The 13,396-nt window shown below is 51.2% G+C and overlaps 1 protein-coding gene across 1 annotated transcript; it reads left to right on the forward strand.

Moving 5' to 3' along the window:
* Window positions 1-2,908: 2,908 nt before the first annotated feature.
* On the forward strand, window positions 2,909-12,853 carry ZNF696 (zinc finger protein 696). Its single transcript, XM_032609589.1, has 5 exons — window positions 2,909-3,125; window positions 4,061-4,118; window positions 4,310-4,366; window positions 5,736-5,836; window positions 11,202-12,853. The coding sequence occupies exons 1-5, from the start codon at window positions 2,909-2,911 to the stop codon at window positions 12,305-12,307; spliced, it is 1,539 nt and encodes a 512-aa protein (XP_032465480.1). The 3' UTR covers window positions 12,308-12,853.
* Window positions 12,854-13,396: the final 543 nt, after the last annotated feature.

The raw sequence follows: 13,396 nt of genomic DNA on the forward strand, positions 1-13,396 counted from the left end.
GGGCGCCGCAGGGGCGGGGCGCCGCAGGGGCGGGGCGCCGCAAGGGGGCGCCTGATCCTGGGAGAGCAGGAGCAGAAGACCATTCAAGAGTTTTGGGCTACGAGCTTAGTTGAGACTAGTGGGTGTTTTCTCTGGTTATGGTGCTGAAAGAAGAGGCTAGAGCACAGGCCCGGACATGGATAACGTTCGTGGGAAGTGGCCGCAGTGGCTCTCCGGATGCCTGCGCTCAGGTGAGTCCCCTGGAATGCCTCGTGGCTTGTGGGAGCGAAGGTTCAGGAGCGGAAGTCGGGCTGGCGTTTTCGGAGTGTTGCTTTTGCTAAGGGTAGCCCTCAGGATACTGGAGGTTTTCCCTTGTGATGCGTCGGCAAGCTTATTTCTAGTTTTTGGATCATTTTTTAAATATTTATTTATTTATTTACTTATTTGGCTGCGCCGTGTCTTAGTTGCAGCACACGGGATCTTAGTTGCCTCGTGGGGGATCTTTTTGTTTCTGCACGGGAGATCTTTAGTTGCGGCTTTCCGGCTCTTAGTTGCGGCATGCAGGATCTAGTTCCCTGACCAAAGATCGAACCTAGGCCCCCTGCACTGGGAGTGCGCAGTCTTAACGACTGGACTACCTGGGAAGTCCCTAGATCATCTTTTTAAGATGTTTTAATTTGTATGTGTGCTTTATGATTTTTATAATTTGTTACAAATAAATGCAGTGCGTGGTGGGCATGTACTCAGCGTTTACTGATGGCTCTGCAGCGAAAAGCCTCAACACATAGGGTGGGCTGGCAGGAGACTGGTGCGGGGAGCCCCGTTTGGGCGGGATTGCGGGAGAGGCTCCAGAGGGGCCCCGGGGTTGGCGGGGAGTCCAGAGTTGGGAAGGTTGCGGGTTGCAGGTTGCAGGTACTGAGGAAGCTCAGGGCTACTCCGGCTTCAGCTCTTGCATTCTGAAGCTGGTTTTGGTCCCAAAGAGAAAACTGTTTAGGCTGTTGGTGGGGGTTCAGACTACCTGGTTTTTCCCCTCCTGGCCCTGCTGCTGCCACCCAGCCGCCCGCTGGAAGGCCTGTCCACTGTGCTCGGCCCTTCATCCCTCCCCCTACGTCATGACAGGACTGTAGGCCCCAGCTGCTCGGGGCAGTAAAAGGGAACTGGGAAGACCCAGCGGGCTTCGTCCACCTTTCTGTCCTGCACCCGCAGCGACCAGCAGCAGCATTCCAGTGGCACCTGTTTTGTTGGCCCTGGATGGAGGAAGACGGGCAGAGCAGAGCCGCTGACCAGTGGTGAACAGGGACCTCTGGCTTCCAGCGGGGAGATTCAGTGCCCATCTGTCAGCACAGCGCAGTCAGGCTTGACTGAATGAGGTGTGGTGATTGCCTTCTCCATGTCCCAGCTCCTTCCTCTGGAAACACAGCCTCTCTGGGGGTTAATATCAGAAGAGGTGATGAACACAGTGTGGGGCTGTTCAAGGAGAGTGTGGCTGGGAGCAGGCAGACTGAGGGGTACCTGCACCGTCCCCCTGGGGCTGTTAGTGGAGGGACAGACCACATGCGCGCTTGGGGCCTCAGGCCAGCCTGAGTTCAGCCCTCCGCACCTCGTGCCGGCCCAGCCCTGGCACCACTGAAGCCTGTCCGGCCCTCTGGGCACTGGCCAGGGCCTGGTCCTGGAAGCTGAGTGGTCCCACATGAACAAAGCAAGCGACAGAAGCCCCTCGGCACTGGCTCGGGCAGCACGCAGGATTAAGGAGCTGCTTCAGGACCCCCAGGAATCTGGATTTTCTAGGCTGTCAGAGAGGTCTCTGGCCCCTCCCTGCCTCTCATCTCTGCAGGCCCCATGTGGCCCCGGGCTCCAACCGCTGACCGGCCTTCCCCAGGTCTGACACCATCTCAGCCCGGGCTGCAGAGTACAGAGCCCTCACTCGCCCCAGCTCCTGGAGAAGCGGGTGGTGGGGGTTCCAGAGTGATCTAGGGGGAGAGAGGGAGAGGAGCATTCCCAGAAGGAAGGGGTCCTGAGCAGAAGCAAGCCACAGGCCCCCAGATTCACCCCTGAACCTGTCGGAAAAGAAAAGCCAGTGCGTGTCCCATGAGGAAGCCGTCGTTGTAGCCTCTGAACAAGAAAGCTCCCTCCGGGCACCTGGTTGTAGAAGCGACACGTGCGTGATAGGAAACTGGGACACGTGGGAACATCTGGAGAAAAAAACCTTTCGCCACCTGCGTCCTGGGGTGTGGTCGTCGGCCTCATCTGCACCGTCGGAAAACAAACTCAGTTTGCAATTTGTGACCTGCTCTGGGGCTGAAAAACAAAGCAGGCCTTCTCCACGTTCTACAAGATCATCAATGACTGCCGTTTGTCAAGATTTCACTTTTTGAGAAAACTTTTGACAAAGCCCATTTTCCCTATTATATAAACAGAATATGTCATAGAAAATTTGGGAAATGGGGAAACATAGAAAGAAATCACACTAGTTCACACCACATGGCAGAAATGTACCTTTTAGTTTTTTTATATCTATACAGATTTCTTCCCCGAATCTTTTTAGAATGGATTGCATCCATTATGTCTCTTGGTTCCATAACCCTTTAGTGTGTATTTCCTATATTCAATGACATTCTCTTACAAAACCACAGTGCAGGTACCAAATCCAGGTAATTGGACATTGATACAATGCTCAACAAAGCAAGCCTTCTCGTTGTGCTCGTGGCATTTTCCCTCCAACCCAGCATCCATTCTGGGATCCTAGCCTGCCTGTGGTCACTGTGTCTCCTGAGGAATCTATAGTGTGGAGCGGTTCCTCAGCCTTTCTTTTCTCCCGAGATGATTTATTACTTGCAAGGGGAAAATGGTGCCCACATGGTCAAAAAACCGGAGGACACTGACCGTGTGATCAAAATGGTCACTACCCAGTGAAGAGCCCGTGGACACCATGTCCCTCCACGTGACGCCCAGAGGACACGTGGTTGCAGGATTCCAGCTGGAGAGGTGCGACCTGTGTCCAGTGACGCGGAAAGGGAAGGGAATGGGCAAAGCTCAGAGGGAGGCGAGAACGAGCCTGGCGTGTTCAGGGAGCGGTGAATGGTTTCACAGTTGGGGGGAGCTGGAGGAAGAGGTGACACTGGACAGGTGGGTGGAAGCTGATGGAGGTAAGGCCTGCTGCCATCCGGGCACTGGGCCACCATCAAAGGCCCAGCCCAGCTGTGAGGGTGCCAGTCTCCACCCGTGCTTCTGTCTGGGCTAAGAACCCGGGGTGCGTGCCAGAGCAGCAGACGTCCGTAGAAGGAGAATCTTGCGGAGGGACATTGTCAGGGAGCAGGGAGTCATTTCAAGGGCTCTCTGGGCTGTGGGGTTTCTGGAAGCAGGTTAGAATGAGGTGGCTGAGGAGAGACCACAGGAGTCATCTACAGGAAAGTGCCCAGAGCACGGAGAGACAACTCAGTGATGGGCTGGGGACAGGACATTCGTCGCCTAAGCCCCACGACACGTGTTTAAGGCAGACGCTGTGAAGGTTTCTCAGCCGGGATTAAACACAAGAGTACCCACTCTGCAGAGGACCCCAAGGCCACCGTTCCTGTGGGAAGCCTGCAGCCCCACGTCACGTGTGGAGCCCAGAGAACTCCCGACCCTGGGAACTGAATCCTGCCCACAGCCACGTGAGACCCCAGGGGAGACCCCAGTCGTGGCCAACACCTTGCCTGCAGCCTAGGAGAGACTCCAGCCCAGGACCGGCCAGGCTGTGCCCGGACTCGTGCAACACAAGGAAGCCGTGAGATCATAAACGCTTGATGCTTCAAGCCCTTAAGTGTGTGGTCACTGAAAACCAGCGGGGAGGGAAACCCGGAGAATGTGGCGCGGCGGCCCGACGCGCGGGAGGAGGGGGATTTCTGCGCTGCCCCTGGCTTAGGAGGGGGATCCCCCTGCGGAGGACCAGCCGCTGTGAGGCTCTGGCGCCCAGGCCGGGCAGGCTCGGGGCGCCCTCCCCTCCCCCCTTTCTCCACGAGCGCTGACTTCATGCGTCCGTGCATTCGCTCATTCCGCAGTCAGCAAGGTCGCTTAACCCGGCTTACTCCCCGGACCTCAGGCCTGGACCTGGTGGAGGCCACGCGGCCCGGGGCGGGGATCCGGGAGGCGTCCCAGAGGTGCGGGGAGTGAAGCCCTGCAGGGGCGGGAGCAGTCGGTGTGAAGGTGGCCGGACAGCAACCGAGGGTCTTGCACGCGAAGCTAGGAAATCCGCGCATAACTCGCGAAGGCAGGCCCACCCACCTCCCACCCCGCGGCCTCCAGGGCAGCTGAGGGCGGGTCCTCCGGCGCCCTAGAACGTCACCGGAAGTGCCCGAGCCGCCCGGGAGAGGGAGGCGGCGCTTCCGGCGGGCGGCGGGGGCTCCGGGTAAGTGGCGGCGGACCGGGGCTTGGGCAGGGCTTGGCAGACGGTGGGCCGCGCCCGCGAGGGAAGCAGAAATATGGGCGCAAGGACGGGCCGTCCCTACGGGGCACGGGGCCCTTATCTGTCCTGGGCTCTCCCTGCGAAAGGGCTCACATCCGGGAGGGGAGCGTAAGCGAGGGGGCGGCCCTACTCCCGCCGTGTGACGGCCCCGGGGACAGCCTTCCCCGCCCTTTGTGACGACCAGTGTGAAGGCCCCGGGACAGCCTCAGACAGTTCCCTGAAGTGAAATCACAGTTTAATTTTAAAGCCTTTGTAAATCATCGAATTACCCGCCGTCCAGTGCACTTTTTCTTCTTCCAGCGGTGTATGAAGGTGCCTGTTTCCCCTAATTGTCTATATGCTCATAAGGTGCCACTGTTTTTAAGCCTTATGGTTTTTTTTAATAGTTACTTATTTTAGGCTGCGTCGGGTCTCAGTTGTGGCTTGGGGGAACTTCCGCTGAGGCACGCGGTTCCCTCGTTGTGGCGCCTGGGCTTTTCTAATTGCGGGCGCATGGGCTCCGGAGTGCATGGCTCCGTACTTGTGGCGCTCGGGCTTAGCTGCTCCGTGGCATGTGGGATCTTAGTTCCCCGATCAGGGATGGAACCCGTGTCCCCTGCACTGGAAGGCGGTTTCTTAACCACTGGACCACCAGGGAGGTCCCAGCTACTTGTTTATTTTCTTCTGCTGGTTACCTGTCCATAACTTTAACTAGTTTTTTCGTGCTTTTTCATGTATATATAGTGGGTTTTTAGATATTGAGGATATGAATCTTTGTGTTGCAAATATCCCTCCCTTTTTTTTTTTTTCTTTTTGTTTTTGACAGTAAATATCCTTGTGTAGTTAAATCTGTCACACTTTACCTTTGGTGGCAAGCTTAGCAAAAGCATTCCTCCATCCAAAATTGCACCATTCAGATCGTTACTTTTTTGGTTTCATATATTTATATTCAGATCTCTTGTCATTATCAAGAAAAAATATAAATGCGTAGAAATTTTTCCACACATCCGAGGACTGACGAAAGGTGCTCGTTGGTTCCTGGTGGAGCTGAGACCACAGTGGGCAGGTAACAGGTGCTGCCACATTTCTCTCTGCTTCTAATCTGCTGGGGCGCAGGGGTGGGGGAGCCAGCATGGCCTAGACAGTTCCCAGAGGGTGTCCCGTGGAACACTAGTTTCTGGGATGTTTGCTTATTCAGACCTTGATTTATAGTGAGGTGGCTCCTTCAGGGCCCTCTGGGCAGGCTCTGACCCTCCCTTCTCTGAAGGTACTCTGACCTCACCCCCACTCTCCCTGTCATTTTCTCCCCTTTCTTTCTCTTTCTCCGAGGCAGGTGTCCTACTCCTGGTGTTTCTGCAGGAAGCAGTAAGCAAAGCCCCAGCCTGAGTCCACAGAACGCCACAGAGAGGGCTACCCTGATGGACACGTGCACGGGTGAGGGAGGCAGGCAGGCCCAGAGGGCCATCCTGGGGTCAGGGACGTGGGGACAGCTTAGGAATCGGGGCTCCCAAGTCCATCTGCCTGGCTGCTACTCTGGAGGTGTTACTAGGCTTGGGCAGCTTCTAACCATCACAGCTCCCCACCTCCATGCCTGCTGTGCTCCCTCAGCCCCTCCCTCCTTTGTTCTCCTGGACACACTCTATACCCTGCTCTCTCTTTCTCTGGTCCCCCCACCTGGAGACCTCTGAGAACAAGAATTTTATTTTTTGAATTATAGTTGAGTTACCATGTTGTGTTACTTTCAGGTGTACAGCAAAGTGATTCAGTTATATGTACACGTTCTTTTTCGTGTTCTTTTCCATTATAGGTTATTACAAGATAATAAATATAGTTCCCTGTGCTGTACAATAGGATCTTGTTGCTTACCTATTTTATATATAGCAGTGTGTAGCTGCTGATCCCAAACTCCTAATTTATGCCTCCCTCCGCTCCCTTTCCCCTTTGGTAAACATAAGTTTGTGTTCTGTGTGTCTGTTTCTGTTTTGTAAATAAGTTCATTTGTATCATTTTTTTTAATTTAATTTTATTTATTTATTTTTGCGGTACGCGGACCTCTCACTGTTGTGGCCTCTCCCGTTGCGGAGCACAGGCTCTGGATGCGCAGGCCCAGCGGCCATGGCTCACGGGCCCAGCCGCTCCACGGCATGTGGGATCTTCCCAGACCGGGGCACGAACCCGTGTCCCCTGCATCGGCAGGCGGACTCTCAACCACTGCATCACCAGGGAAGAGGGGTTACTCTTCCTTGCAGCGTGCGGGCTTCTCATTGCAGTGGCTTCTCTTTGTTTTGGAGCACGGGCTCCAGGCACGCAGGCTTCAATAGTTGTGGCACTTGGGCTCAGTAGTTGTGGCTCGTGGGCTCTAGAGTGCAGGCTCAGTAGTTGTGGATCACGGGCTTAGTTGCTCCGCGGCATGTGTGATCTTCCCAGACCAGGGGCTCGAACCCGTGTCCCCTGCGTTGGCAGGCGGATTCTTAACCACTGTGCCAGCAGGGAAGCCCCTGTATCATTTTTTTAGATTCCGCATATAAGTGATATTATATGATATTTGTCTTTGTCTGACTGACTTCCCTTAATATGATAATCTGTTGCTGCATGTTGCTGCAAATGGCATTATTTCATTCTTTTTATGGCCGAGTAGTATTCCATTATATATACATGTGCCATATCTATTCATCTATTGATGGACATTTAGGTTGCTTCCGTGTCCTGGCTAATAGTGCTGCTCTGAACACTGGGGTGCATGTATCCTTTTGAATTAGAGTTTTTTCTGGATATATGCCCAGGAGTGGGATTGCTGGGTCATATGGTAATTCTATTTTTAGTTTTTTAAGGAAGCTCCATACTGTTCTCCATAGTGGCCGCACCAATTTACATCCCCACAAACAGCGTAGGAGGGTTCCCTTTTCTCCACACCCTCTCCAGCATTTATTATTTGCAGACTTTTTGGTGATGGTCATTTTGACCAGTGTGAGGTGGTACCTCATTGTAGTTTTGATTTGCATTTCTCTAATAATTAGCGATGTTGAGCATCTTTTCATGTGCCTGTTGGCCATCTGTATGTCTTTGGGAAAATGTCCGTTTAGGTCTTCTGCCCATTTTTTTGATTGAGTTGTTTTTTTGTTATTGAGCTGGATAAGCTGTTTGTATATTTTGAAAATTAAGCCCTTGTCAGTCGCAATGTTTGTGAATATTTTCTCCCGTTCCATAGGTTGTCTTTTTGTTTTGTTTATGGTTTCCTTTGCTGTGCAAAAGCTTTTAAGTTTGATTAGGTCCCATTTGTTTATTTTTGCTTTTCTTTCTTTTGCTTTGGGAGACTGACCTAAGAAAACATTGCTACAATTTATGTCAGAGGTTTTGCCTATGTTCTCTTCTAGGAGTTTTATGGTGTCCTGTCTTATGTTTAAGTCTTTAAGCCATTTTGAGTTTATTTTTGTGTGTAGTGTGAGGGAGTGTTCTAACTTCATTGACTTCCATGTGGCTCTCCAGCTTTCTCAGCACCACTTGCTGAAGGGACTGTCTTTTCACCATTGTATTCTTGCCTCCTTTGTCTAAGATTAATTGACCATAGGTGTGTGTGTTTATTTCTGGGCTCTCTGTTCTGTTCCATTGATCCATATGTCTGTTTTTGTGCGAATACCATGCTGGGTTTTTGTGGGGTTTTTTTGAATTTTATGTATTTTTTGATACAGCAGGTTCTTACTAGTTATCCATTTTATACACATCAGTGTATACATGTCAATTCCAATCTCCCAATTCATCCCACAACCCTCCACGCACTCCCACCACCGCTTTCCCCCCTTGGGTCCATACGTTTGTTCTCTACATCTGTGTCTCTATTTCTGCCCTGCAAACCGGTTCATCTGTACCGTTTTTCTAGGTTCCACATACATGCGTTAATATACGATATTTGTTTTTCTCTTTCTGACTTACTTCACTCTGTATGACAGTCTCTAGATCCATCCACATCTCTACAAATGACCCAATTTCGCTCCTTTTTATGGCTGAGTAATATTCCATTGTATATATGTGCCGCATCTTCTTTATCCATTTGTCTGTCGATGGGCACTTAGGTTGCTTCCATGACCTGGCTATTGTAAATAGTGCTGCAGTGAACATTGGGGTGCATGTGTCTTTTTGAATTATGGTTTTCTCTGGGTATGTGCCCAGTAGTGGGACTGCTGGGTCATATGGTAGTTCTATTTTTAGTTTTTAAGGAACCTCCATACTGTTCTCCATAGTGGCTGTATCAATTTATATTCCCACCAACAGTGCAAGAGGGTTCCCTTTTCTCCACACCCTCTCCAGCATTTATTGTTTCTAGATTTTTTGATGATGGCCATTCTGACTGGTGTGAGGTGATACCTCATTGTAGTTTTGATTTGCATTTCTCTAATAGTGATGTTGAGCAGCTGTTCATGTGCTTCTTGGCCATCTGTATGTCTTCTTTGGAGAAATGTCTATTTAGGTCTTCTGCCCATTTTTGGATTCAGCTGTTTTTTTAATATTGAGCTGCATGAGCTGTTTATGTATTTTGGAGATTAATCCTTTGTCCGTTGATTCATTTGCAAATATTTTGAGAGTTGTCTTTTCGTCTTGTTTGTAGTTTCCTTTGCTTTGCAAAATCTTTTAAGTTTCATTAGGTCCCATCTGTTTATCTTTGTTTTTATTTCCATTACTCTAGGAGGTGGATCAAAAAAGATCTTGCTGTGATTTATGTCAGAGTGTTCTTCCTATGTCTTCCTCTAAGAGTTTTATAGTGTCTGGTCTTTCTTACATTTAGGTCTCTAATCCATTTTTAGTTTATTTCCGTGTATGGTGTTAGGGAGTGTTCTAATTTCATTATTTTACATGTAGCTGTCCAGTTTTCCCAGCACCACTTATTGAAGAGACTTTTTCTCCATTGTATATCCTTGCCTCCTTTGTCATAGATTAGCTGACCATAGGTGCGTGGGTTTATCTCTGGGCTTTCTATCCTGTTCCATTGATCTATATTTCTGTTTCTGTGCCAGTACCATACTGTCTCTTGATTATTGTAGATTTGTAGTAGAGTCTGATTCCTCCAGCTCTGATTTTTTCCCTCAAGACTGCTTTGGCTATTCGGGGTCTTTTGTGTCTCCATACAAATTTTAGGATTTTTTGTTCTGGTTCTGTAAAAAATGCCATTGGTGATTTGATAGGGATTGCATTCAATCTGTAGATTGCTTTGGGTAGTATAGTCATTTTCACAGTATTGATTCTTCCAATTCAAGAACATGGTATATCTCTCCATCTGTTCGTATCATCTTTAATTTCTTTCATCAGTGTCTTATAGTTTTCTGCATACAGGTCTTTTGTCTCCCTAGGTAGGTACCATGCTGTTCTGATTACTGTAGGTTTGTAGTATTGTCTGAAGTCTGGGAGGGTTATGCCTCCAGCTTTGAGGAACAAGAGTATTAATTCTTGGCTTTGTCTCACCAGGGCCCAGCAGCGTCAACTGGCCTAGGCTCAGGGTTGGTGACCAGGAAGTGTGTGGTGGATGACAATCTGGCTGGCCTCCCACCCACCGGCCACCTCCCTCTCGGGCTCCAGGCCCCTCTGTTCTGAAGATTTCAGGCCACATTTGGGGGAGGGCTCATATTCAGTTGCCTGTTGTCGATGTTGTTGAATTGTCACATGACCTGTGCTAACCACCAGGCCATCTTCCCTTGGCAAAGACACACGCCATTTCAAGCTTTTCCCCATCATACTCTACCCTAAGGTTCTGGTTCAGCAGTGGGAGCTTGGGGAGAACGTGACCGTGGCTCCCCCAAACACACCTGGAACTGCTCTCCCAGGAAGTCACAGAACCCCCGTGTCGGGTGGTTCAGCCACCCTGTGTCCCTGCACCTCATCCCTCAGGGTGTGAGTCGGGGATGACCCAGAGGTGCAGCCATGGAGCCACCCTTCAGGCCCAGTACTTCCAGGCCACTGTGTCCCTCCCTTGTCAGACCCTACTCCTGACCAGATCTGGCCCAGACAGCACTCTTCAGTCTCACAATTTGGGGCTAGATTTTAGCAAATGCCACCATACACAGTGTGTGGAGGAAAAAACAGGTTATTAAAAACGTCCCATTTAGAAAAGGAATAAAGAGAAAGCACCCTGTCTGGGTTGCTGGCCTGAGCACATACTATGAGATGTACGGCCTGAAGGGAGGTGAGGCTGAGGGCTGGGCCCCAGTATCAGAGTGGTGACCAGCATCTGTGCCAGGGGACTGAGCTTCTTGGTTAGGACGTCTAGCAGCCCAGGTTCTGCCTTCTGGGAAGACTTCTGGGCACTTGGGCTGGAGGTGCCTCTGTTGGGGGCAGCCTGTGCATTCCAGGATGTTGAGCAGCCTCCCTGGCTTTTCCCCACTAGGTGCCAGGAGTGCCCCTTGCCCACCGTGACACCGGAAGTGTTTTCAAACATGGCCACACGTGCCTGCTCTGCTGCCAACCACTTCTCTCTGCATTCCAGCCCATGAGGCGGTGCCAGGGTGTCACCGGAGCCTGGGGGTCTGTCTCCCCCGACTCGTGAGACCAGGCAGACTGAGGTTAGAGGCTTGGGCCTTTTCTGGAGTCACAGGGAAGCCTGCTGATTAGCTCTCCCCCAGTCCCTTGTCCATTCGTGTGACCACAGGTGTTAGAAGTCGGGGAGGAGAGCTGGGCAGGAGGAGGACAGGCGGGATAATGGGTTTCTGCTGCCCCCTGGCGTCTCACTGTTCCCTGTCACCACGTGGCTCTCCCGTGCCGTCTGCATGTCGGCAGCAGAGTTCTAAGCTGTGCATCTCTCCCCCTTTTCCAGCTTTCCTAGCACGGGCACCGAGTGGTGGCCCAGCTTCCTGCTACGCTGCTTTGGTGGCTGAGCGAGGGGCTCGGAGCCCAGGGCTGATGCTACGACAGGCAACCTTAGAAGAAGGGGGGCGCCGTGGACAAGCTGTGCCAGGACTGTTACGGGGGCCTCCCCGGACACTGCGGTTTCCAGACCCTTGTGGGAATGAGGAAGCTGGAGAGAGGCCCAGAGGTTCCCCTCGGGGACCAGTTGTTTATGAGGAAACTGGAGGGCAGAATGGCCATGAGGACAGTGTGTCCGGGTCAGAGGTCACCCTGAATGCAGCCTCCACAGCCGATAGGAGAGGCCACTGGAAAGGACGGCCTTACCGATGCAGCACCTGCGACAGGAGCTTCAAATGCTATTCGGATGTGGTGAAACACCAGAGCATTCACTCTGGGGAGAAACCCTACGAGTGCAGCGACTGTGGGAAGGCCTTCATCCACAGCTCCCACGTCGTCAGGCACCAGCGCATTCACAACGGGGAGAGGCCTTACGTTTGTAAGGAGTGTGGGAAAGCCTTCAGCCAGAGCTTCAATCTCATTAGACACCAGAGAATCCACACGGGAGAGAAGCCCTACGAATGTGCTGAGTGTGGCAGGTCCTTCAGTCAGAGGTCAGATGCCATTAAGCACCAGAGAATTCACACTGGCGAGCGGCTGTATGAGTGCAGCGAGTGCGGGAAAACCTTCATCCATAGCTCAAACGTCGTCCGGCACCAGAGAATTCACCACGGAGAGAATCCTTACGAGTGCAAAGAGTGTGGGAAAGCCTTCAGCCAGAGCTCCAACCTCATTCAGCACCAGCGGGTCCACACTGGGGAGAAGCCCTATGCCTGCCAGGAGTGTGGGCGTGCCTTCAGCCGCAGCTCCTTCCTCAGTGAGCACCGGCGCATCCACACCGGGGAGAAGCCCTACGAGTGCAGCGAGTGCGGCCGCGCCTTCAGGGCCCTGTCGGGCTTCTTCCGGCACCAGAGGATCCACACTGGGGAGAAGCCTTTCCACTGTGCCAGGTGTGGCAGGGCCTTCCGCCTGAGCTTTCATCTTATCCAGCACCAGCGAGTTCACGGCACGGAGTGAGCCTGTTGGGGGGTGAACATGGAGTGGAAAATGGAGTAAATAAGATTGGAGTGTGGGTACAACACCCTTCACTTTTTGCCCACTCCCCCAGCTTTGTGTACTTCGCCCCACAGGAAGAGGATAAAACTGTCTTGCTGGTCTCCAAGCCTGCCCGTGGAGGCCTGCAGTTTGTCTGCCACCGCCTTGCCAGGAGCACCGGAAAGGAAAGAGGAGCCTTGGGGAAGGAGACGTGATGGCAACGTGTGCCTCGGAAGTTAATTTATTTCATTTTCACAGCACTGGGTTTTTTTCCTGAAGTATAATTTACATACAGTGGAACACATAAACCTTAAGTGTTTGGTTTTATGAGTTTCAACAGTACAATGTGCTTTGACCTTTACAACCACCACACTCTGAAGATGTAGACTATTTCCATCACCCCAGAAAGTCTCCTTATGCCCCTTCAAGTCAGCCCCTCATCCTGAGAGGCAACCAGTGATCTCGTTTCTGTCACTATAGTAGTTCTGCTTGTTCTAGAACGTTATATAAATAGTGATATAATTTATACTCTTTTATGTCTTTTTCCCTTTGCTTAATGTTTTTTGAGGTTTATCCATGTATCAGTAGGTTTTGGGGGTTCTTTCGAGTTTTTTTTTCAGTTTCATAGCTCTTTTGAAGAGTCAAGAATCACTTTCTACCCTGTATCAAAGCTATATGCTTATGTCTGTGTCTTTTATCAAAGTATGAGCCCCTGCAGCTAAAATTATTTTAGCACAGCCCCGGATACAGGATGTGCACTCCACAAAAAAATAAGTACATGAAATATGCAGGGGAGTTTATGAAAGACAGGCATAGAGGAGAGACCATAGGCTTGGCCGGAAGGAGGAGGTACTGGTTCACTTGTTTTCATGCCATTTCGGAGTATACAGAACTCTTCTCAGGCTCAGGAAGGTAGTATAAGATAAAACAAGTTTAAGATGTTTGTACTTCCAACAGACATTTCCTAAGCACTTAGCTGTCCAGGCTCTACGCCACTGTTGTAGGAAACACAAAGCCACTGTGATGGCTGCATTCAAGGACTGTAGGTAAAAGTCCAATAACAGAAGTATA

Source organism: Phocoena sinus, chromosome 17 (genome assembly GCF_008692025.1).
Source record: "Phocoena sinus isolate mPhoSin1 chromosome 17, mPhoSin1.pri, whole genome shotgun sequence".
Lineage (NCBI taxonomy): Eukaryota > Metazoa > Chordata > Mammalia > Artiodactyla > Phocoenidae > Phocoena > Phocoena sinus.

Bases quoted from the DNA above. Each gene is read 5' to 3' on its own strand.
- ZNF696 (XM_032609589.1), top strand. From the start codon at position 2,909: ATGTCCCTCCACGTGACGCCCAGAGGACACGTGGTTGCAGGATTCCAG. The intron at 3,126-4,060 runs GTAAGGCCTGCT...CCCGGACCTCAG, and splicing joins GTGGGTGGAAGCTGATGGAG to GCCTGGACCTGGTGGAGGCC. The intron at 4,119-4,309 runs GTGCGGGGAGTG...CGTCACCGGAAG, and splicing joins ATCCGGGAGGCGTCCCAGAG to TGCCCGAGCCGCCCGGGAGA.